General features: G+C 45.3%; 1 protein-coding gene across 4 annotated transcripts in view; it reads right to left on the reverse strand.

Annotated features, from left to right (window-relative positions):
• PRSS12 (serine protease 12) overlaps positions 1-26,769 on the reverse strand; it is a 363,418-nt gene that overhangs the window by 274,124 nt on the left and 62,525 nt on the right. For all 4 annotated transcript variants that reach the window (XM_063920221.1, XM_063920220.1, XM_063920222.1 and 1 more), the window contains one exon: positions 18,349-18,493. In XM_063920221.1, the coding sequence (XP_063776291.1) occupies positions 18,349-18,493 (145 nt within the window). The remainder of the gene's footprint in view (positions 1-18,348; positions 18,494-26,769) is intronic.

Here is a 26,769-nt window from a genome sequence, read left to right on the forward strand (position 1 = left end):
TGCTAAAGCTGTGTCAGGGCATGCTGGGATGTGTAGTTTCTCAACAGCTGGAGGGCTGTAGAAGATAATCTCAGGCACCCAAAGCATAATCCGCGATAAATGGGCTGCCAGAGCCGCGATAACACATGGAATTGGGAATTTATCCCTAATCCCATGTGTTTTTGCATGATCACGGGTCCGTTTTCAAGCAATCGAAACGGACCCTAATTGGATACCGCGGTAATGACCATCAGTCAAATACCGTGATATCCGGCCATTTCGATCTGCTGAAATCAGAACATCTAATTGGATACCCCGCCCCCATAGAACTACTTAGATCAGCATAGCTATTCAGTGAAATAGAGGAACTTGCATGCTGACTGTTTAATGATATGTATCTGGAGATTTAGTAGATAGAACATCATATATGTTAGAACTACAGTCACTGTGAATAAATAAATATATCCAAGTATTCCAGGGAGTGACCATATAGTCATTTATTTGACCCTATCTGGACATACAAGATCTGTACAGAGACATTGATATTTCATAGTGAATAACTAAACAGAACCATCTAAAATACGGTTCCGGTATGAATGGTCGACCATGTTATGGTCGACAGTCATTAGGTCGACCACTATTGGTCGACATTGACATGGTCGACATGGACACACGGTCGACACATGAAAATGGTCGACACATGAAAGGTCGACACATGAAAAGGTCGACATGAGTTTTTTAACTTTTTTTGTGTCGTTTTTTGCGTAAAGTGACTGGGAACCCCAATTAGTGCACCGCGTTCGCTCGCCATGCTTCGGGCATGGTGCCTTCGCTTCGCTCGGCACACTTTACCGTTCCAATCGTAGTCCATGTGGATCGTAAAGTATGGAAAAGTTCCCCAAAAGAAAAAAAAAAGTTAAAAAACTCATGTCGACCTTTTCACGTGTTGACCTTTCATGTGTCGACCATTTTCATGTGTCGACCGTGTGTCCATGTCGACCATGTCAATGTCGACCAATAGTGGTCGACCTAATGACTGTCGACCATATCATGGTCGACCATGTGAACGGATACCCTAAAATACCTAGGGGACTGATGATGCAACAACTCGAAGCGTTTCCACTTGGATGAATTTATATATATATATATATATATATATATATATACTCTATAGCTTGCTACAACAGTAACAATATAACTACTAATGTAAATGTAAATATTGAACACATCATAGAGAGCTAGTCTCCAGTATCCCCAATATCTCCATATGTGTTTGTCATACAACTTCAAGCTGAGCTATAAATTGCAACAGTTATGAATACAAATATTGTTACCTGATATCAGATACTTTATAGCGAGTAAATTCTCCAGTGTCTGAATGGAATACAAAGTAACCATATATTGACACATTTATTCTAAATGGCAACAATAACAAATAAGTGTCAATAAGAGCTACTAGAATAAATATACCCACATGGACTGATTATAAACACCTGACACCTTATAGGGAGTATTCTTTCCAGAGTCTGAGTATACAGCAAACACATACTGACATAATTATTCTGAACAAGAGCTATCAGAATCAGAATTATAAAATGTCAATGAAGTTTGCCTATATAATTCTAAATAATAAACACTGTTCAGAAATCTACAAATACATATTGGACAAAACCAACAGACATATAACAGTCAGATTTATCTCCAGTGTCTGTTGAATGTACTAATATAACACAGGGAGTAATATCCTCGATATTTATCTGAACAGGATTAGCAAAGAATGTCTTTAAACATAAATAACTGCCACTGATATATTTATTTAAAGTGATATTTAGCCACTTTTATAATGTCAGCTAAATAAGTATGATATCATTATTTAAAATTCATTACTGTGTATGGAAACATTAACAGAAACATAACAGTGAGCTTTATCTCTAAGTGTCTGTTTGGTATCACTAATACCTTATACTATACAGTTGGCAAGATTTATAATTATGAATTAATTCTTCTGGTTCGTAGTAAATATAGCGATACACTGCATAGGACATACTATACTGAGCATTTTCTCCAGTGTCCATATAGCAGATATAGCCACTAGCTATCTGAATTGGATGCAGTCAATTTGCTGGCTGTCAGGATCCTGACGTTTAGGATACCGACGCAGAAATCCCGACAGCCGACAATACCGCCAGCTGGAATCCCAGCACACCAGGCGTATTCCCACTCGTGGGTATCCACGACACCCATAGAGTGGGAATAGATCCTGTGGAGAGCACAGCTAGCCATCGAGCCCATAGCGTGGCAAGCGCAGTGAGCCCGCAAGGTGACTCTTAGTTCTCGTCCCGCTGCCGGAATTCTGGCGGGTGGGATGCTGCAGTCGGGATATGGACAGCCGGTATCCTGCTCACCGGTAATACATACCAAACCCATCTGAATATACACAGAATATCTATTATAGAGTAATACATTTCTTTCCAAAATCACTGAGCACATCCTACCAAATTATCCCTATTAATTATGTGGCAGATGTATTAACCTGGAGAAGGGATAAAGAAGTGATAAAGCAGTGATAAGCGCATGGTGATAACACACCAGCCAATCATTACAGATTTTAAAAAATAAGATTTTACTTACCGATAAATCTATTTCTCATAGTCCGTAGTGGATGCTGGGGACTCCGTCAGGACCATGGGGAATAGCGGCTCCGCAGGAGACAGGGCACAAAAGCAAGCTTTTAGGATCACATGGTGTGTACTGGCTCCTCCCCCTATGACCCTCCTCCAAGCCTCAGTTAGGTACTGTGCCCGGACGAGCGTACACAATAAGGAAGGATCTTGAATCCCGGGTAAGACTCATACCAGCCACACCAATCACACCGTACAACTTGTGATTTGAACCCAGTTAACAGTATGATAACAATGAAGTAGCCTCTAAAAAAGATGGCTCACAACAATAATAACCCGATTTTTTTTGTAACAATAACTATGTACAAGTAATGCAGACACTCCGCACTTCGGATGGGCGCCCAGCATCCACTACGGACTATGAGAAATAGATTTATCGGTAAGTAAAATCTTATTTTCTCTAACGTCCTAGTGGATGCTGGGGACTCCGTCAGGACCATGGGGATTATACCAAAGCTCCCAAACGGGCGGGAGAGTGCGGATGACTCTGCAGCACCGAATGAGAGAACTCCAGGTCCTCCTCAGCCAGGGTATCAAATTTGTAGAATTTAGCAAACGTGTTTGCCCCTGACCAAGTAGCTGCTCGGCCAAGTTGTAAAGCCGAGACCCCTCGGGCAGCCGCCCAAGATGAGCCCACCTTCCTTGTGGAATGGGCATTTACATATTTTGGCTGTGGCAGGCCTGCCACAGAATGTGCAAGCTGAATTGTACTACAAATCCAACGAGCAATAGTCTGCTTAGAAGCAGGAGCACCCAGCTTTTTGGGTGCCTACAATATAAACAGCAAGTCAGACTTTCTGACTCCAGCCGTCCCGGAATTATATATATATATATATATATATATATATATTTTCAGGGCCCTGACAACGTCTAGCAACTTGGAGTCCTCCAAGTCCCTAGTAGCCGCAGGCACCACAATAGGTTGTTTCAGGTGAAACGCTGACACCACCTTAGGAAGAAACTGGGGACGAGTCCGCAGTTCTGCCCTGTCCGAATGGAAAATCAAATATGGGCTTTTGTAAGACAAAGCCGCCAATTTTGACAATCGCCTGGCCGAGGCCAGGGCCAACAGCATGGTCACTTTCCATGTGAGATATTTCAAATCCACAGATTTGAGTGGTTCAAACCAATATGATTTGAGGAATCCCAACACTACGTTGAGATCCCACGGTGCCACTGGAGGCACACAAGGGCTGTATATGCAATACTCCCTTGACAAACGTCTGGACTTCAGGAACTGAAGCCAATTCTTTCTGGAAGAAAATCTATAGGGCCGAAACTTGAACCTTAATGGACCCCAATTTGAGGCTCATAGACACTCCTGTTTGCAGGAAGTGCAGAAATCGACCGAGTTGAAATTTTTTCGTGGGGCCCTCCTGGCCTCACCCACGCAACATATTTTTACCACATGTGGTGATAACGTTGTGCGGTCACCTCCTTCCTGGCTTTGACCAGGGTAGGTATGACCTCTTCCGGAATGCCTTTTCCCTTAGGATCCGGCGTTCAAACCGCCATGCCGTCAAACGCAGTCGCGGTAAGTCTTGGAACAGACAAGGTCCCTGCTGGAGCAGGTCCTTTCTTAAAGGCCGATGCCACGGTTCCTCTTGGAACAGACATGGTACTTGCTGAAAGCAAATCCCTTCTTAGCTCCCGAGGCCATTAGTCCTCTGTGAGCATCTCTTGAAGTTCCGGTTACCAAGTCCCTCTTGGCCAATCCGGAGCCACGAGTATAGTTCTTACTCCTCTATGTCTTATAATTCTCAATACCTTGGTTATGAGAAGCAGAGGAGGGAACACATACACCGACTGTTACACCCACGGTGTTACCAGGACGTCCACAGCTATCGCCTGAAGGTCTCGTGACCTGGCGCAATACCTGTCCCATTTTTTTTGTTCGGGCGGGACGCCATCATGTCCACCTTTGGTCTTTCCCAACGGTTCACAATCATGCGGAAAACTTCCCGATGAAGTTCCCACTCTCCCGGGTGGAGGTCGTGCCTGCTGAGGAAGTCTGCTTCCCAGTCGTCCACTCCCGGAATGAACACTGCTGACAGTGCTATCACATGATTTTCCGCCTAGCGAAAAATCCTTGCAGTTTTGCCACTGCCCTCCTGCTTCTTGTGCCGCCCTTTCTGTTTACGTGGGCGACTGCCGTGATGTTATCCCACTGGATCAATACCGGCTGACCTTGAAGCAGAGGTCTTGCTAAGCTTAGAGCATTATAAATTCGCTCTTAGCTCCAGTATATTTATGTGGAGAGAATTCTCCAGACTTGATCACACTCCTTGTGTGACTGCTCCCCAGCCTCTCAGGCTGGCCTCCGTGGTCACGAGCATCCAATCCTGAATGCCGAATCTGCGGCCCTCTAGAAGATGAGCACTCTGTAATCACCACAGGAGAGACACCCTTGTCCTTGGATATAGGGTTATCCGCTGATGCATCTGAAGATGCGATCCGGACCATTTGTCCAGCAGATCCCACTGAAGAGTTCTTGCGTGAAATCTGCCGAATGGAAGCGCTTCGTAATAAGCCACCATTTTTACCAGGACTCTTGTGCAATGATGCACTGACACTTTTCCTGGTTTTAGGAGGATCCCGATTAGCTCGGATAACTCCCTGGCTTTCTCCTCTGGGAGAAACACCTTTTCCTGGACTGTGTCCAGAATCATCCCTAGGACCAGCAGACGTGTCGTCGGAACAACTGCGGTTTTGGAATATTTAGAATCCACCCGTGCTGTCGTAGAACTACTTGAGATAGTGCTACTCCGACCTCCAACTGTTCTCTGGACCTTGTTCTTATCAGGAGGTCGTCCATTTTCTTTGAAGACGAATCCTCCTTTCGGTCATTACCTTGGTAAGGACCCGGGGTGCCTTGGACAATCCAACGGCATCGTCTTGAAACTGATAGTGACAGTTCTGTACCACGAACCTGAGGTACCCTTGGTGAGAAAAGGCAAATTTTGGGACATGGAGGTAAGCATCCCTGATGTCCCGGGACACCATATAGTCCCCTTGTTCTTTGCTATCACTGCTCTGAGTGACTCCATCTGGATTTGAACCCTTGTAAGTGTTCAAATTTTTCAGAATTAGAATAGGTCTCACCTAGCCTTCAGTACCACCATATAGTGTGGAGTAATACCCCTTTCCTTGTTGTCGGAGGGGTAAATTTATTATCACCTGCTGGGAATACAGCTTGTGAATTGTTTTCAATACTGCCTCCCTGTCGGAGGGAGACATTGGTACAGCAGACTACAGGAACCTGCGAGGGGGGAAACCTCTCGACATTCCAATCTGTACCCCTTGGATACTACTTGTAGGATCCAGGGGTCCTGTACGGTCCCAGCGTCATGCTGAGAACTTGGTAGAAGCGGTGGAGGGCTTCTGTTCCTGGAATGGGCTGCCTGCTGCAGTCTTCTTCCCTTTCCTCTATCCCTGGGCAGATATGACTCTTATAGGGACGAAAGGACTGAGGCTGAAAAGACGGTGTCTTTTTCTGCAGAGATGTGACTTAGGGTAAAAAACGGTGGATTTTCCAGCAGTTGCCCTGGCCACCAGGTCCCATGGACCGACCCCAAATAACTCCTCCCCTTTATACGGCAATACATCTTTGTGCCGTTTGGAATCTGCATCACCTGACCACTGTCGTGTCCATAAACATCTTCTTGCAGATATGGACATCGCATTTACTCTTGATGCCAGAGTGCAAATATCCCTCTGCGCATCTCGCATATATAGAAATGCATCCTTTAAATGCTCTATAGTCAATAAAATACTGTCCCTGTCAAAGGTATCAATATTTTTAGTCAGGGAATCCGACCAAGCCACCTCAGCTCTGCACATCCAGGCTGAGGCGATCGCTGGTCGCAGTATAACACCAGCATGTGTGTGTATACTTTTTAGGATATTTTTCAGCCTCCTATCAGCTGGCTCCTTAAGTACGGCCCTATCCGTAGATGGTACCGCCACTTGTTCTGATAAGCGTGTGAGCGCCTTATCCACCCTGAGGGGTGTTTCCCACCGCGCCTTAACTTCTGGCGGGAAAGGGTATACCGCCAATAATTTTCTATCGGGGGAAACCCACGCATCATCACACACTTCATTTAATTTATCTGATTCAGGAAAAACTACAGGTAGTTTTTTCACCTCACACATAATACCCTTTTTTGTGGTACTTGCAGTATCAGAAATATGTAACACCTCCTTCATTGCCCTTACGTGTGGCCCTAAAAGAAAATACGTTTGTTTCTTCACCGTCGACACTGAAATCAGTGTCCGTGTCTGTGTCTGTGTCGACCGACTGAGGTAAATGGGCATTTTACAGCCCCTGACGGTGTTTGAGACGCCTGGACAGATACTAATTTGTTCGCCGGCCCTCTCATGTCGTCAACCGGCTTGCAGCGTGTTGACATTGTCACGTAATTTCCATAAATAAGCCATCCATTCCGGTGTCGACTCCCTAGAGAGTGACATCACCATTACAGGCAATTTGCTCCGCCTCCTCACCAATATTTTCCTCATACATGTCGACACACACGTACCGACATACAGCACACACATAGGGAATGCTCTGATAGAGGACAGGACCCACTAGCCCTTTGGGGAGACAGAGGGAGAGTTTGCCAGCACACACCAAAACGCTATAATTATCCAGGGACAACCTTTATATAAGTGTTCCTCCCTTATAGCATTTTAATATATATACATATCGCCAAATCAGTGCCCCCCCTCTCTGTTTTAACCCTGTTTCTGTAGTGCAGTGCAGGGGAGAGCATGGGAGCCTTCCCACCAGCCTTTCTGTGAGGGAAAATGGCGCTGTGTGCTGAGGAGAATAGGCCCCGCCCCCTTTTCGGCGGGCTTCTTCTCCGGAGTTTTAGATATCTGGCAGGGGTTAAATACATCCATATAGCCTCAAGGGCTATATGTGATGTATTTTTCGCCATACAGGTATTATACATTGCTGCCCAGGGCGCCCCCCCCCCCCAGCGCCCTGCACCCTCCGTGACCGCTGTGTGAAGTGTGCTGACAACAATGGCGCACAGCTGCAGTGCTGTGCGCTACCTGATGAAGACTGAGAGTCTTCTGCCGCCTGGTTCCGGACCTCTTCATCTTCAGCGTCTGCAAGGGGGGTCGGCGGCGCGGCTCCGGGACGAACCCCAGGACGAGCCCTGTGTTCCGACTCCCTCTGGAGCTATGTCCAGTAGCCTAAGAATCCAATCCATCCTGCACGCAGGTGAGTTGAAAATCTCTCCCCTAAGTCCCTCGATGCAGTGAGCCTGTTGCCAGCAGGACTCACTGAAACTAAAGAACCTAAAAACTTTTTCTAAGTACTGTAACTCTTTAAGAGAGCCACCTAGATTGCACCCTTCTCGGCCGGGCACAAAAACCTAACTGAGGCTTGGAGGAGGGTCATAGGGGGAGGAGCCAGTACACACCATGTGATCCTAAAAGCTTGCTTTTGTGCCCTGTCTCCTGCGGAGCCGCTATTCCCCATGGTCCTGACGGAGTCCCCAGCATCCACTAGGACGTTAGAGAAATAACAGTTAGGAGCTGACTGGCTGTTGCGTTATCACCTTGCGCTTATCACTGCTTTATCACTCCTTTATCCCTTCTTCGGGCTTAATACATCTGCCCCTATATCTGTTAGAGAATTATATCTCCACCAAAAAAAAAGTGTTGGATAGATGATAGTACATTGAACCAGACACGATTGAGTTTTTAATTTACAAACTCTTTTTTTTATTCACTCTATTGCTTTTCAACAAATATTACACTGTTTTGCGACATAAACACATAAAAAATGTAATATTAAGAAATAAAAGGTATATTTTATGTAGCTTGTACCTGATTAGTGCGCCAGATTCAGGCGCTTTTCTCCCCTTGTTCTTCTATATACAATACTAGTTTGAGGCAGCACCCCCGTTGAGTTACACTATTGGCATTTATACTTTACTATGCGGTACAAATTTGATTGATATGAATAAGACCTTTTGCAATAAAATCTTATTATTCTTTCTCATAAAGGGAGATAAGGCCAGAGATGTAAATGAAGAGAAGAATGTGAAATATATCTTAATAAAAGTGATGTTTTATATTGTTTACTTGTGCACCACAGACAACACTTTTTATCTTTTTTTGTTTTTGAAGTTAAGATGTGTGCAGTGATGCTCTTTGGTTTCTTTATAAGGGTTAAAATGTATCAAGAAAGGGAAGTAGTAAGAACTTACAGGAAAAATTAAAAGCAAAACACTCTTGATTTTCCAAATACCACACATGGGGCATGCTTCTTCTGTTAAATTATGGAAAAAGTCAAGAAATAAATTCAAGGAACTATAAAATGGGAGACCAGGGAATTAAAGTGAATGAAATGAAAGCTTACAACAGATTGTATATGACAGCACAGGATATATGACAGACATTCATTGTGCAGGATGTAAAGTAGTAGCGAGATGTATGTTTTGTGAATACTTGCAAGCCTGACCAAGAAAGAGTTAACTACTGTACATGAATATTAAGAACACAGAACATTCAATAAATGGATATGAGGTGACTGACAGTGGAGGTGTAAAGGCATAGGGGTCAATTCAATTAAGTGCAAGGGGAAGAGTTAGCTTGACAATGGCATGGAATGGCAGCTTTTTCTGCCCCCCTTGTGGCCTGATTTCACCCTGGATTCACAGAGTTTTGTATGCGACCCCACGAGTTTTCAAAAAAAAAGTCAGGCACTCCAGAATTACCGTGTGAGACATACTCGTAAGGATTTGGGTACCAGTCTGATTGAATCAACCCCATAGAATCATGGGCTTAACTGCCACTGGAGAAGTAGTCAGTTTGTCGACACTCATTGTGTGGCTATGACAATGCCGATGTCATTATGCCGTCACAGTTGTAATTTTGCTTAAAGCATATGACTTTAAACATGATCAATATGACTTTAAACATGACCATAATGCATTATGTTTAATATTATACTGAAAACACTATTAAAATGCTTTAACCAACATTGCAACTGTGTTGGCATAATGATGTTTGATGGAACGATCAAACATCATCAAATGTTCCCATCCACATACAGATTGGCAAATTGAGCGTCAGCAAACTATAGGTATTCCTGCTATTGTGTCAGTAATTACATGTCCTACAGGGCACTTCATCTAAGGGTGAATATCAGAGCCTCAGCTACAAGATCCTGCTCACCTCTGCCACCTTCCCTGAGAGGAGTACTCTGAGTATAGTACAGTGTCTACAATCAGCAGGGACCTTTTATGAGGTGTATGATCTCCAACACTGCAAAGGACTTGAAAACCCAGAATGTGGTGCATATTAGTTATGGATCATTCTAGGACTCCAACCAGTGGAAAGGAACTCTTATATTCCCTTACTTTCTGAGTAGGGGATGCAATTAAAATGCCAGCAGTTGGGATTCAGACAGTCAGGATACCGACGCCAGAATCCTGACTGCTGACAATGCCACCAGCCGGAAACCCAGCTCACAGGGGTTATTCTCACTCGTGGGTGTCTATGACACCCATAGAGTGGGAACAGAACCTGTGGCGAGCGCAGCGTGGCGAGCACAGAGAGCCCGCAATGGGACTTTCTGCACTAGCCCCACTGCTGGTATACTGACAGCCGGGATGCCATTGTCTGTATACTGGCGGCCGGCATCCTGACTGTTAGTAATTCATACTGATCCCCTGAGCAGCAAGGTCAAAGCAGGCATCCCTGTAAAGCAAATGGAATGGGTGGATTCCTCTCCAGACATTTCAGTGCCCCTTCAAAATGCTGCTATTGTGTCCTCAAAGTTCTTGTTGGTTACACCCGTGTATAAAGTCATGAAAGTAGAGGACTAAAAGTGAATTACGTGTTAATGGAAGCAGGAAAATTGAAGACAAATTAACAAGTATACTGATAATAAGGTAAAAATATTATAAAACGTTTGTAGATCTGAGTGATGCACAACATTGTTACAGACAATTAAACATTAAAACAGCGATGCTTCAAATTAAAACGCAATTATTTTGACTGGAAACAAGATTAGATAGACAGGATGGCTGAGAGTTATATGGAGAAGAGCATTACCCTAAATGGATGCAGAGATTGTAATAACCATTAGACCTTGGGTGATATAAATCCGTGTGATTGCAGAAGCCTTGGAAAGGCACATATGAAATAGTTAACAGAAGAGACAAGTTTTTAATACTTTAAGCTTGAAGATCATGATGATCGCCACAAATCAGGAAGTGAGCCTTCCGCACTGACTCCAAGGCTCTAGCAAGTAGGAAGATGTAATTAGTGCTCCAATACTTTCCTCGGCTGCAGTTTAATCAGCCTCCTTAATTATAGTCATTACACAAAATAACAGATATTGTTAGGGGCTCATTGACTTGTGCAAAAAAACACAGATTTTCATAGAGATGAGCGCCTGAAATTTTTCGGGTTTTGTGTTTTGGTTTTGGGTTCGGTTCCGCGGCCGTGTTTTGGGTTCGAACGCGTTTTGGCAAAACCTCACCGAATTTTTTTTGTCGGATTCGGGTGTGTTTTGGATTCGGGTGTTTTTTTCAAAAAACACTAAAAAACAGCTTAAATCATAGAATTTGGGGGTCATTTTGATCCCAAAGTATTATTAACCTCAAAAACCATAATTTACACTCATTTTCAGTCTATTCTGAATACCTCACACCTCACAATATTATTTTTAGTCCTAAAATTTGCACCGAGGTCGCTGTGTGAGTAAGATAAGCGACCCTAGTGGCCGACACAAACACCGGGCCCATCTAGGAGTGGCACTGCAGTGTCACGCAGGATGTCCCTTCCAAAAAACCCTCCCCAAACAGCACATGACGCAAAGAAAAAAAGAGGCGCAATGAGGTAGCTGTGTGAGTAAGATTAGCGACCCTAGTGGCCGACACAAACACCGGGCCCATCTAGGAGTGGCACTGCAGTGTCACGCAGGATGGCCCTTCCAAAAAACCCTCCCCAAACAGCACATGACGCAAAGAAAAAAAGAGGCGCAATGAGGTAGCTGTGTGAATAAGATTAGCGACCCTAGTGGCCGACACAAACACCGGGCCCATCTAGGAGTGGCACTGCAGTGTCACGCAGGATGTCCCTTCCAAAAAACCCTCCCCAAACAGCACATGACGCAAAGAAAAAAAGAGGCGCAATGAGGTAGCTGTGTGAGTAAGATTAGCGACCCTAGTGGCCGACACAAACACCGGGCCCATCTAGGAGTGGCACTGCAGTGTCACGCAGGATGTCCCTTCCAAAAAACCCTCCCCAAACAGCACATGACGCAAAGAAAAAAAGAGGCGCAATGAGGTAACTGACTGTGTGAGTAAGATTAGCGACCCTAGTGGCCGACACAAACACCGGGCCCATTTAGGAGTGGCACTGCAGTGTCACGCAGGATGTCCCTTGCAAAAAACCCTCCCCAATCAGCACATGATGCAAAGAAAAAGAAAAGAAAAAAGAGGTGCAAGATGGAATTGTCCTTGGGCCCTCCCACCCACCCTTATGTTGTATAAACAAAACAGGACATGCACACTTTAACCAACCCATCATTTCAGTGACAGGGTCTGCCACACGACTGTGACTGATATGACGGGTTAGTTTGGACCCCCCCAAAAAAGAAGCAATTAATCTCTCCTTGCACAAACTGGCTCTACAGAGGCAAGATGTCCACCTCATCATCACCCTCCGATATATCACCGTGTACATCCCCCTCCTCACAGATTATCAATTCGTCCCCACTGGAATCCACCATCTCAGCTCCCTGTGTACTTTGTGGAGGCAATTGCTGCTGGTCAATGTCTCCGCGGAGGAATTGATTATAATTCATTTTAATGAACATCATCTTCTCCACATTTTCTGGATGTAACCTCGTACGCCGATTGCTGACAAGGTGAGCGGCGGCACTAAACACTCTTTCGGAGTACACACTTGTGGGAGGGCAACTTAGGTAGAATAAAGCCAGTTTGTGCAAGGGCCTCCAAATTGCCTCTTTTTCCTGCCAGTATAAGTACGGACTGTGTGACGTGCCTACTTGGATGCGGTCACTCATATAATCCTCCACCATTCTATCAATGTTGAGAGAATCATATGCAGTGACAGTAGACGACATGTCCGTAATCGTTGTCAGGTCCTTCAGTCCGGACCAGATGTCAGCATCAGCAGTCGCTCCAGACTGCCCTGCATCACTGCCAGCGGGTGGGCTCGGAATTCTGAGCCTTTTCCTTGCACCCCCAGTTGCGGGAGAATGTGAAGGAGGAGATGTTGACAGGTCGCGTTCCGCTTGACTTGACAATTTTGTCACCAGCAGGTCTTTCAACCCCAGCAGACTTGTGTCTGCCGGAAAGAGAGATCCAAGGTAGGCTTTAAATCTAGGATCGAGCACGGTGGCCAAAATGTAGTGCTCTGATTTCAACAGATTGACCACCCGTGAATCCTTGTTAAGCGAATTAAGGGCTCCATCCACAAGTCCCACATGCCTAGCGGAATCGCTCCGTGTTAGCTCCTCCTTCAATGTCTCCAGCTTCTTCTGCAAAAGCCTGATGAGGGGAATGACCTGACTCAGGCTGGCAGTGTCTGAACTGACTTCACGTGTGGCAAGTTCAAAGGGCATCAGAACCTTGCACAACGTTGAAATCATTCTCCACTGCGCTTGAGACAGGTGCATTCCACCTACTATATCGTGCTCAATTGTATAGGCTTGAATGGCCTTTTGCTGCTCCTCCAACCTCTGAAGCATATAGAGGGTTGAATTCCACCTCGTTACCACTTCTTGCTTCAGATGATGGCAGGGCAGGTTCAGTAGTTTTTGGTGGTGCTCCAGTCTTCTGTACGTGGTGCCTGTACGCCGAAAGTGTCCCGCAATTCTTCTGGCCACCGACAGCATCTCTTGCACGCCCCTGTCGTTTTTTAAAAAATTCTGCACCACCAAATTCAAGGTATGTGCAAAACATGGGACGTGCTGGAATTTGCCCATATTTAATGCACACACAATATTGCTGGCGTTGTCCGATGCCACAAATCCACAGGAGAGTCCAATTGGGGTAAGCCATTCCGCGATGATCTTCCTCAGTTGCCGTAAGAGGTTTTCAGCTGTGTGCGTATTCTGGAAAGCGGTGATACAAAGCGTAGCCTGCCTAGGAAAGAGTTGGCGTTTGCGAGATGCTGCTACTGGTGCCGCCACTGCTGTTCTTGCGGCGGGAGTCCATACATCTACCCAGTGGGCTGTCACAGTCATATAGTCCTGACCCTGCCCTGCTCCACTTGTCCACATGTCCGTGGTTAAGTGGACATTGGGTACAACTGCATTTTTTAGGACACTGGTGAGTCTTTTTCTGACGTCCGTGTACATTCTCGGTATCGCCTGCCTAGAGAAGTGGAACCTAGATGGTATTTGGTAACGGGGGCACACTGCCTCAATAAATTGTCTAGTTCCCTGTGAACTAACGGCGGATACCGGACGCACGTCTAACGCCAACATAGTTGTCAAGGCCTCAGTTATCCGCTTTGCAGTAGGATGACTGCTGTGATATTTCATCTTCCTCGCAAAGGACTGTTGAACAGTCAATTGCTTACTGGAAGTAGTACAAGTGGGCTTACGACTTCCCCTCTGGGATGACCATCGACTCCCAGCGGCAACAACAGCAGCGCCAGCAGCAGTAGGCGTTACACGCAAGGATGCATCGGAGGAATCCCAGGCAGGAGAGGACTCGTCAGAATTGCCAGTGACATGGCCTGCAGGACTATTGGCATTCCTGGGGAAGGAGGAAATTGACACTGAGGGAGTTTGTGGGGTGGTTTGCGTGAGCTTGGTTACAAGAGGAAGGGATTTACTGGTCAGTGGACTGCTTCCGCTGTCACCCAAAGTTTTTGAACTTGTCACTGACTTATTATGAATGCGCTGCAGGTGACGTATAAGGGAGGATGTTCCGAGGTGGTTAACGTCCTTACCCCTACTTATTACAGCTTGACAAAGGGAACACACGGCTTGACACCTGTTGTCCGCATTTCTGGTGAAATACCTCCACACCGAAGAGCTGATTTTTTTGGTATTTTCACCTGGCATGTCAACGGCCATATTCCTCCCACGGACAACAGGTGTCTCCCCGGGTGCCTGACTTAAACAAACCACCTCACCATCAGAATCCTCCTGGTCAATTTCCTCCCCAGCGCCAGCAACACCCATATCCTCCTCATCCTGGTGTACTTCAACACTGACATCTTCAATCTGACTATCAGGAACTGGACTGCGGGTGCTCCTTCCAGCACTTGCAGGGGGCGTGCAAATGGTGGAAGGCGCATGCTCTTCACGTCCAGTGTTGGGAAGGTCAGGCATCGCAACCGACACAATTGGACTCTCCTTGTGGATTTGGGATTTCGAAGAATGCACAGTTCTTTGCTGTGCTGCTTTTGCCAGCTTGAGTCTTTTCATTTTTCTAGCGAGAGGCTGAGTGCTTCCATCCTCATGTGAAGCTGAACCACTAGCCATGAACATAGGCCAGGGCCTCAGCCGTTCCTTGCCACTCCGTGTCGTAAATGGCATATTGGCAAGTTTACGCTTCTCCTCCGACAATTTTATTTTAGGTTTTGGAGTCCTTTTTTTTCTGATATTTGGTGTTTTGGATTTGACATGCTCTGTACTATGACATTGGGCATCGGCCTTGGCAGACGACGTTGCTGGCATTTCATCGTCTCGGCCATGACTAGTGGCAGCAGCTTCAGCACGAGGTGGAAGTGGATCTTGATCTTTCCCTAATTTTGGAACCTCAACATTTTTGTTCTCCATATTTTAATAGGCACAACTAAAAGGCACCTCAGGTAAACAATGGAGATGGATACTAGTATACAATTATGGACTGCCTGCCGAGTGCAGACACAGAGGTAGCCACAGCCGTGAACTACCGTACTGTACTGTGTCTGCTGCTAATATAGACTGGTTGATAAAGAGATAGTATACTCGTAACTAGTATGTATGTATAAAGAAAGAAAGAAAAACCACGGTTAGGTGGTATATACAATTATGGACGGGCTGCCGAGTGCCGACACAGAGGTAGCCACAGCCGTGAACTACCGCACTGTACTGTGTCTGCTGCTAATATATAGACTGGTTGATAAAGAGATAGTATACTCGTAACTAGTATGTATGTATAAAGAAAGAAAAAAAAACCACGGTTAGGTGGTATATACAATTATGGACGGGCTGCCGAGTGCCGACACAGAGGTAGCCACAGCCGTGAACTACCGCACTGTACTGTGTCTGCTGCTAATATAGACTGGTTGATAAAGAGATAGTATACTCGTAACTAGTATGTATGTATAAAGAAAGAAAAAAAAACCACGGTTAGGTGGTATATACAATTATGGACGGGCTGCCGAGTGCCGACACAGAGGTAGCCACAGCCGTGAACTACCGCACTGTACTGTGTCTGCTGCTAATATAGACTGGTTGATAAAGAGATAGTATACTCGTAACTAGTATGTATGTATAAAGAAAGAAAAAAAAACCACGGTTAGGTGGTATATACAATTATGGACGGGCTGCCGAGTGCCGACACAGAGGCAGCCACAGCCGTGAACTACCGCACTGTACTGTGTCTGCTGCTAATATAGACTGGTTGATAAAGAGATAGTATACTCGTAACTAGTATGTATGTATAAAGAAAGAAAAAAAAAACACGGTTAGGTGGTATATACAATTATGGACGGGCTGCCGAGTGCCGACACAGAGGTAGCCACAGCCGTGAACTACCGCACTGTACTGTGTCTGCTGCTAATACAGACTGGTTGATAAAGAGATAGTATAATATTATGTACTCCTGGCTCCTGCTATAACCTATAACTGGCACTGCAGTGCTCCCCAGTCTCCCCCACAATTATAAGCTGTGTGAGCTGAGCACAGTCAGATATATATATACATTGATGCAGCACACTGGGCTGAGCAGTGCACACAGATATGGTATGTGACTGAGTCACTGTGTGTATCGTTTTTTTCAGGCAGAGAACGGATATATTAAATAAAACAAACAACTGCACTGTCTGGTGGTCACTGTGGTCGTCAGTCACTAAACTCTGCACTCTCTTCTACAGTATCACAGCCTCAGGTCAATCTCTCTCTCTCTCTCTCAACCCTAATCTAAATGGAGAGGACGCCAGCCACGTCCTCTCCCTATCAATCTCAATGCACGTGTGAAAATGGCGGCGACGCGCGGCTCCTTATATAGAATCCGAGTCTCGCGAGAATCCGACAGCGTCATGATGACGTTCGGGCGCGCTCGGGTTAACCGAGCAAGGCGGGAGGATCCGAGTCTGCTCGGACCCGTGAAAAAAACATGAAGTTCGTGCGGGTTCGGATTCAGAGAAACCGAACCCGCTCATCTCTAGATTTTCACTAAATCTGTGTTTTATAAAAGATGACATATATTAATGCTATATGCACATTTTTAAATCCTCCTTTACAAAGATGCAACTTAACACATTTGCATTTACATAACATTACAGATGTACCTTTCGGGTTAATAACATCTGTTTAAAAATTATTTAACACCATTTTAGTTTAAAAAAAATATATACACCTAAGGTTGACTCTAGCACTACCTAGGGCAGGCATGTCCAAACTGCGGCCCTCCATCTGTTGAGAAACTACACATCCCATCATGCCCTGACACAGCTTTAGCATTCTCTGACAGCAACTGTGTCAGGGCATGCTGGGATATGTAGTTTCACAACAGCTGGAGGGCCGCAGTTTGGACATGCCTGACATAGGAGTATGTCTAGTAAACCACTGAAGCATCTTGAGGCAGATGTATTAAGCCTGGAGAAGTGATAAAGCAGTGATAAGTGGAAGGTGATAACACACCAGCCAATCAACTCCTAACTGTCATATTTCAAACCCATAATGATTGGCTGGTGCGTTATCACCTTCCGCTTATCACTGCTTTATCGCTTCTCCAGGTTTAATACATCTGCGCCATTGTGTCATTGTGCCAGGCAAGTTGTAAAAGGCATGTGCTTTATGCATGTATGAAAACATCAGGGTTCTATATATGACAATAAGGTGGATTTTCAATCACTGCAATGGTTAACAGTGTTTACTGTTTACCACATCACTGGCCCTTAACCCACAGGTGTAAAGGGCCCCTTACATCAGGAGTGTTTCGGGCCAATTCACGTTCTCCCAATGCCTGGATCGGGGAATCGACAAATTCCAACATTTTGGAAATTCTTGATTTGCTGATTCTGACCCAAAAAATCATCCGTATAGCTGAGTTCGGGATTTTTAAAATGCTGTATTTTGCAGATTGCCTGACAGACTGTGATCATTGGAGTCCAACAATTGGCGAGTTGGTTCAGCATTGGGGAGTCAGCCCATAGATATCGATCACAAATTATGCACAAGAGTAATGGAGTAGTTTACAGCAGTTTAGAATATTATTTTAGGAATATTGGGAATATTTAGGAATATTGACCAGTGATAAATACTTGATACGGTGATAACACAGCAAGTACTCTAGTTTAAAAAATAAGCTTTGAATGGGGAAACTATTGCCACAATACCAAATAAATATTACCGATTACACCTGTTTTTGCTGGAGATAAGATATTTGACTCTTTAACAAATAGACACCTTAGACCAAGATGTAAATAGAGCAATGAAAATAAAACAAAATCTTGCAGAAGCACTTACCCAAGTTCAAGCTGCCGACATATGACTGACGCATCATTATCATCCCACTGACTGATGCAGATCGTTCCCCAGGTACCATTCACGTAGACTTCAACCACACTTCCTTCAGAGTCACTTTTCTGGCTCCCCCGCAAACGTACTGACCCTGTTAATTGTTAGAAATGCATTTAGATGATATGCTACAGCTACACAAATGGAATCCACCTGTGTCTAGATAAGTATTTATTACTTTTGCGTTGACCTCTGTTGAGGGCAAAGAGTTTTTCTTACCCACTTACACCTTGAAGGTGAAAACCGTGCATTGGAAGGTCATGGAAAATATTTGAGACAAAATGTTAGTTGGATAGATGTAAGAATGTGATGTAATAGAGGACTCTAATAACTAATGCAAGCTCATTATGCTGATTTAACTGACAATTAAGTTGTATTTATAATATTAGCTGCACAGATAATATTATTCCTTTTGAGTAAAGTAACAATAACAAATACAATTAGGTCTGCATTAGGTTAAGTCACTATTGTCTTACATGTTTATGTACAAACAGGTGGATTATAATTTATTATTATCAGGTAATTGTACATTATAAATCAATCATTAGTGTGAAATATGAGCTCAGATATCTGCCAACACTTCATTTGTATATTTGTAAAACTTTTTGTTGTTTGTTAGAGGAAAATGCCTAAAGTTTTAAAACTGACATCAACTCATATAACATGGAGTGGGGTTTATTGATTGCTGTGTTTTATAGCAAGAGATTGCACTGTAGAGATAAGACGTTATTTTAAATCAATAGTTGTAAAAAAATGCATTAATGTTGCAGATCAATGAACCTACTTTTTATTTTTACAATCTTTTAATGTTATAACAACAGACATTCATTTGACTTTAACATTTCAACTGTTTTATAGTCAAGTTATGTGCATTTCTATGCAGGACTAAATATTTAATATTTTTACCAATTTGTTATTTTTGTTTTTCACACACCCATAAAGGTAGCCTTGGATCAAGTATTTCGGAACTTTGAAGGAAAAAAATTATGGCATGGATGACCGATACAGGGGTTGCATGCCATAATGAACTGATCTGACCAGTTACAATTTGTCATAAGTTTGTTGTTGTAGTACAGTGGTACATAAGGCACCCCAACATTCCAGGTTTTGGGGATATTCCTTGTGTACAGATGGTACAATCAAACTGACTGAGGTACTTATTAAATCATCAGTGCCTAAGCATGGATATCCTTAAAACCTGGACTGTTGGGGTGCTTTGAGGACTGAGATTGGGAACCACTGGTTGTAGTATGAGAAGACTATACATATAATGAATACAGAGGCAGAACTCTGGGAGGCAACGGAGTCATCTACCGCCGGGCTCCTGTTCTGAAGGGGGGCACCTCTCCTCCCATTCTGTGACACCAGTGAATTAAGTTAATTGATAGCTGCCGCTATCTTTTCAGTGGCCGACTTCCTCACTGGTACCTGCACCTTACAAATCACACCCTCTTTATTATACACATTTTACAAGTGTCACACCCAGGATTAGAAACCACAACCTATTACACTGGAAGCAGACACCTTACTGATGAAGCTGTTTGCGCCTGTATAGGAAATATGAGAATTTTAACTATATGAAGATACTTCTTTGACAATCACACGTAACTTCATATAGTTAGCATTCTCATGCTTCCTCTACAGGAGCAAATAGCTCCATCAGTAAAGTGTCTGCTGTTACACACACACACACACACACACACACACACACACAACTGGGACGAACTTACGCCACTGCATGAATATATTTTCTAGAAAAGGACAACGTAAGTATTCCATCTTAAAAGAATGAAACTAAATTCCTAATAATAGTATCACTAAGAGGTCCAGCAATGAGGATACCGCAATTCAGATGCAAAATCAATAACCTTTCTATAAAATAACAACATTTTGGTGCATTACCAAAATACATAAGAAGAAGGAGCATTACACTAATAGATAATAAGGAAAGGTCATATATCCTAAATATGTGTTTGTGTCATTCATCTTGGTCACAATCAATTTTTAAAAAATATACCCCTCATAGGTGATAGCACTTTGTGGGCTGGATAACATTTTGTTGTTATCCAGCCCACCTTAATGCTTCTAGAGAGACACTTTATTCTTCAGCAGTTGTTCATTGTATAGTAAAGGACTAGTTACTTTTATACCCCACAGTAGTATCCAAGTTAATGTTATACCCCATAGTTATGCTCTAGTTCCTTTTATGTGTCATACAGATGTGTACTCTTACATCTTTGCTCCGTGTGCTACAAATCGTGTTACACAGAACACGTGAGTGCCGTGTGTCTCGGTAGCGCAGAGCACCTTTTTTTGTGTGTTTTTTCAGCAAAAATGCATCATAGATGCACAGTAATGTAATAGGATGCACAAGCAGCTTCTTCTGCTAATTAAAATATGCAGCATTCCTATATTCTGTGTGTAACTGCGACTATATTTGCATACAAAAATAAGATTTTACTCACCGGTAAATCTATTTCTCGTAGTTCGTAGTGGATGCTGGGACTCCGTAAGGACCATGGGGATTAGCGGCTCCGCAGGAGACTGGGCACAACTAAAGAAAGCTTTAGGACTACCTGGTGTGCACTAAGACCCTCCTCCAGACCTCAGTTAGGATACTGTGCCCAGAAGAGCTGACACAATAAGGAAGGATTTTGAATCCCGGGTAAGACTCATACCAGCCACACCAATCACACCGTATAACTCGTGATACTATACCCAGTTAACAGTATGAAATATAACTGAGCCTCTCAACAGATGGCTCAACAATAACCCTTTAGTTAGGCAATAACTATAAACAAGTATTGCAGACAATCCGCACTTGGGATGGGCGCCCAGCATCCACTACGGACTACGAGAAATAGATTTACCGGTGAGTAAAATCTTATTTTCTCTGACGTCCTAAGTGGATGCTGGGACTCCGTAAGGACCATGGGGATTATACCAAAGCTCCCAAACGGGCGGGAGAGTGCGGATGACTCTGCAGCACCGAATGAGCAAACTCTAGGTCCTCCTCGGCCAGGGTATCAAACTTGTAGACTCTTACAAAAATGTTTTAACCCGACCAAGTAACAGCTCGGCAAAGTTGTAAAGCCGAGACCCCTCGGGCAGCCGCCCAAGAAGAGCCCACTTTCCTCGTGGAATGGGCTTTTACAGATTTAGGGTGCGGCAGTCCAGCCGCAGAATGTGCAAGTTGAATCGTGCTACAGATCCAGCGAGCAATCGTCTGCTTAGAAGCAGGAGCACCCAGCTTGTTGGGTGCATACAGGAGAAATAGCGAGTCAGTTTTCCTGACTCCAGCTGTCCTGGAAACATATACTTTTCAGGGCCCTGACTACATCCAGTAACTTGGAATCCTCCAAGTCCCAAGTAGCAGCAGGCACCACAATAGGTTGGTTCACATGAAAAACTGATACCACCTTAGGAAGGAATTGGGAACGAGTCCTCAATTCCGCCTTATCCATATAAAATACAGATAAGGGCTTTTGTATGACAAAGCCGCCAATTCTGATACACGCCTGGCCGACGCCAAGGCCCACAGAATGACCACTTTCCACGTGAGGTATTATAGCTCCACGGATTTAAGTGGCTCAACCCAATGCGACTTCAGGAAATCCAACACCACGTTGAGATCCCACGGTGCCACTGGAGGCACAAACGGGGGCTGACTATGCAGCACTCCCTTAACAAAAGTCTGAACTTCAGGCAGTGAAGCCAGTTCAATTTTGGAAGAAAATCGATAGAGCCGAAATCTGGACCTTAATGGAACCCAATTTTAGGCCCATAGTCACCTCTGACTGTAGGAAGTGCAGAAATCGACCTAGCTGAAATTTCTCTTTTGGGGCCTTCCAGGCCTCACAGTACGCAACATATTTCCGCCATATGTGGTGATAATGGTTTGCGTTCACTTCTTTCCTAGCTTTAAATAGCGCAGGGATAACTTCCTCCGGAATTCCCTTTCCCTTCAGGATCCGGCGTTCAACCGCCATGCCGTCAACGCAGCCGCGGTACGTCTTGGAACAGACAGGCCCCCTGCTGCAGCAGGTCCTGTCTGAGCGGCAGAGGCCATGGGTTCTCTGAGATCATTTCTTGGAGTTCTGGTTACCAAGCTCTTCTTGGCCAACCCGGAACAATGAGTATAGTTCTTACTCCTCTCCTTCTTATTATTCTCATTACCCTGGGTAAGAGAGGCAGAGAAGGGAACACATACACCAACTGGTACACCCACGGTGTTACCAGAGCGTCCACAGCTATCGCCTGAGGGTCCTTGACCTGGCGCAATATCTTTGTAACTTTTAGTTGAGGCGGGACACCATCATGTCCACCTGTGGCCTTTCCCAACGGTGTACAATCATTTGGAAGACTTCTTGATGAAGTCCCCACTCTCCCGGGTGGAGGTCGTGTCTTCAGAGAAAGTCTGCTTCTCAGTTGTCCACTCCGGGAATGAACACTGCTGACAGTGCTAACACATGATTTTCCGCCCATCGGAGAATCCTTGTGGCTTCTGCCATCGCCATCCTGCTTCTTGTGCCGCCCTGACGGTTTACATGAGCGACCGCCGTGATGTTGTCTGACTGGATCAGCACCGGCCGGTGTTGAAGCAGGGGTCTAGCCTGACTTAGGGCATTGTAAATGGCCCTCAGTTCCAGAATATTTATGTGTAGGGAAGTCTCCTGACTTTTCCATAGCCTTGGAAGTTCCTTCCCTGTGTGACTGCCCCCCAGCCTCGAAGGCTGGCATCCGTGGTCACCAGGACCCAGTCCTGTATGCCGAATCTGCGGCCCCCTAGAAGATGAGCACTCTGCAGCCACCACAACAGCGACACCCTGACCCTTGGAGACAGGGTTATCCGCCGATGTATCTGAAGATGCGACCCGGACCACTTGTCCAACAGATCCCACTGGAAAATCCTTGCATGGGACCTGGCGAATGGAATTTCTTCGTAAGAAGCTACCATCTTTCCCAGGGCTCGCGTGCATTGATGCACCGACACCTGTATACGTATTAGGAGGTCTCTGTCTAGAGACAACAACTCCTTGGACTTCTCCTCCGGGAGAAACCCTTTTTATCCTGTTCTGAGTCCAGAACCATACCCAGGAACAGTAGACGCGTCGTAGGAACCAGCTGCGACTTTGGAATATTCAGAATCCAGCCGTGCTGTTGTAGCACTTCCCGAGATAGTGCTACTCCGACGAACAACTGCTCCCTGGACCTCGCCTTTATAAGGAGATCGTCCAAGTACGGGATAATTACTTCGGCCATTACCTTGGTAAATACCTCGGTGCCGGGGACAGACCAACGGCAACGTCTGGAATTGGTAATGACAATCCTGTACCACAATATTGAGGTACTCCTGGTGAAGAGGGTAAATAGGGACATGCAGGTAATCATCCTTGATGTCCAGTGATACCATGAAATTCTCCAGGCTTGCAATAATCGCCCTGAGCGATTCCATTTTGAACTTGAACCTTTGTATATAAGTGTTCAAGGCTTTCAATTTTAGAATGGGTCTCACCGAACCGTCTGGTTTCGGTACCACAACATTTTGGAATAGTAACCCCGGCCTTGTTGAAGGAGGGGTACCTTGATTTCACCTGCTGGAAGTACAGCTTGTGAATTGCCGCCAGTACTACCTTTCTCCGAGGGCAGCAGGCAAGGCTGATGTGAGGTAACGGCGAGGGGGAGTCGCCTCGAACTCCAGCCTGTATCCCTGTGATACTATTTGCAGAACCTAGAGATCCACCTGTGGGCAAGCCCACTGGTCCCTGATGTTCCCGAGACGCGCCCCTACCGCACCTGTCTCCACCTGTGGACCCCCAGCGTCATGCGGTGGACTCAGAGGAAGCGGGGGAAGATTTTTGATCCTGGGAACTGGCTGCTGGTGCAGCTTTTTTCCTTCTTCCCTTGTCTCTGTGCAGAAAGTAAGCGCCTTTGACCCGCTTGCTTTTCTGAAGCCGAAAGGACTGTACCTGAAAATACGGTGCTTTCTTAGGCTGTGAGGAAACCTGAGGTAAAAATTTTTCTTCCCAGCTGTTGCTGTGGATACGAGGTCCCAGAGACCATCCCCAAACAATTCCTCACCCTTATAAGGTAGAATCTCAATGTGCCTTTTACAGGCAGCATCACCTGTCCACTGCCGGGTTTCTAATACCCTCCTGGCAGAATGGACATTGCATTAATTCTGGATGCCAGCCGGCAAATATCCCTCTGTGCATCCTTTATATATAAGACAACGTCTTAAATATGCTCAATGTTAGCAAAATATTATCCCTGTCTTAGCGTATTAATATTATCTGACAGGGTATCAGACCACGCTGCAGCAGCACTATTTAAGCTGAGGCAATTGCAGGTCTCAGTATATAACCTGAGTGTGTAAATACAGACTTCAGAATCGCCTCCTGCTTTTTATCAGCAGGTTCCTTCAAGGTGGCCGTATCCTAAGATGGCAGTGTCACCTTTTGACAAACGTGTGAGCGCCTTATCCACCCTAAGGGATATCTCCCAACGTGACCTATCCTCTGGCGGGAAAGGGTACGCCATCAGTAACTTTTTAGAAATTACCAGTTTCTTATCGGGGGAAACTACGCTTCTTTACACACTTCATTCATTCATCTGATGGGGGAACAAAACACTGGCTGCTTTTTCTCCCCAAAAATAAAACCCCTTTTATGTGGTACTTGGGTTCATGTCAGAAAATGCGTAACACATTTTTCATTGCCGAGATCATGTAACGGATGTTCCTAGTGGATTGTGTATATGTCTCAACCTCGTCGACACTGGAGTCAGACTCCGTGTCGACATCTGTGTCTGCCATCTGAGGTAACGGGCGTTTTTTGAGCCCCTGATGGCCTTTGAGACGCCTGGGCAGGCGCGGGCTGAGAAGCCGGCTGTCCCACAGCTGTTACGTCATCCAGCCTTTTATGTAAGGAGTTGACACTGTCGGTTAATACCTTCCACCTATCCATCCACTCTGGTGTCGGCCCCACAGGGGGCGACATCCCATTTATCGGCCTCTGCTCCGCCTCCACGTAACCTTCCTCATCCAACATGTCGACACAGCCGTACCGACACACCGCACACACACAGGGAATGCTCTGACTGAGGACAGGACCCCACAAAGTCCTTTGGGGAGACAGAGAGAGAGTATGCCAGCACACACCAGAGCGCTATATAATGCAGGGATTAACACTATAACTGAGTGATTTTTCCCCAAATAGCTGCTTGTATACATATATTGCGCCTAAATTTAGTGCCCGCCCTCTCTTTTTAACCCTTTGAGCCTGAAAACTACAGGGGAGAGCCTGGGGAGCTGTCTTCCAGCTGCACTGTGAAGAGAAAATGGCGCCAGTGTGCTGAGGGAGAAGCCCCGCCCCTTTTTTGGCGGACTTTCTCCCGCTTTTTCTGGAATACTGGCAGGGGTAATTTTACATCTATATAGCCTCTAGGACTATATATGATGTAGATTTGCCAGCCAAGGTGTCATATATTGCCCTCAGGGTGCCCCCCCCAGCGCCCTGCACCCATCAGTGACCGGAGTGTGAGGTGTACATGAGGAGCAATGGCGCACAGCTGCAGTGCTGTGCGCTACCTTGGTGAAGACCGAAGTCTTCTGCCGCCGATTTTCCGGACTCTTCATGCTTCTGGCTCTGTAAGGGGGACGGCGGCGCGGCTCCGGGAACGAACACCAAGGTCGGGTCCTGCGGTAGATCCCTCTGGAGCTAATGGTGTCCAGTAGCCTAAGAAGCCCAAACTACCACCTGTTAGGTAGGTTCGCTTCTTCTCCCCTTAGTCCCTCGCTGCAGTGAGTCTGTTGCCAGCAGATCTCACTGTAAAATAAAAAACCTAAATATACTTTCTTTCTAGGAGCTCAGGAGAGCCCCTAGTGTGCATCCAGCTCAGCCGGGCACAAGAATCTAACTGAGGTCTGGAGGAGGGTCTTAGTGGGAGGAGCCAGTGCACACCAGGTAGTCCTAAAGCTTTCTTTAGTTGTGCCCAGTCTCCTGCGGAGCCGCTAATCCCCATGGTCCTTACGGAGTCCCAGCATCCACTTAGGACGTCAGAGAAATGCTATGCTACAGTGTTTTCATGGAAAACACTGTAAACATGGCATTTTGGATGTAGATAGAGCTGCAATTACACACAGAATATAGTCATGCGGCAGGAAAAATGCAAGAAAAAGATGCTCGTCGCTACCGAGTCCCGCACGGCATGGCGCGACTTCAAGGGCTATTTAGCGTGATTCCAGCAAGGCTGTATGAGGACACATCTGCAGTAGTGCCCTAATTTATAATATGCCAGTAACCATTATGCCACACAATGCAACCAAGTCACATTATGCAATAAAGTGTCCCTAATACATATTATGTCACA

Source organism: Pseudophryne corroboree, chromosome 1 (assembly GCF_028390025.1).
Source record: "Pseudophryne corroboree isolate aPseCor3 chromosome 1, aPseCor3.hap2, whole genome shotgun sequence".
Classification (NCBI taxonomy): domain Eukaryota; kingdom Metazoa; phylum Chordata; class Amphibia; order Anura; family Myobatrachidae; genus Pseudophryne; species Pseudophryne corroboree.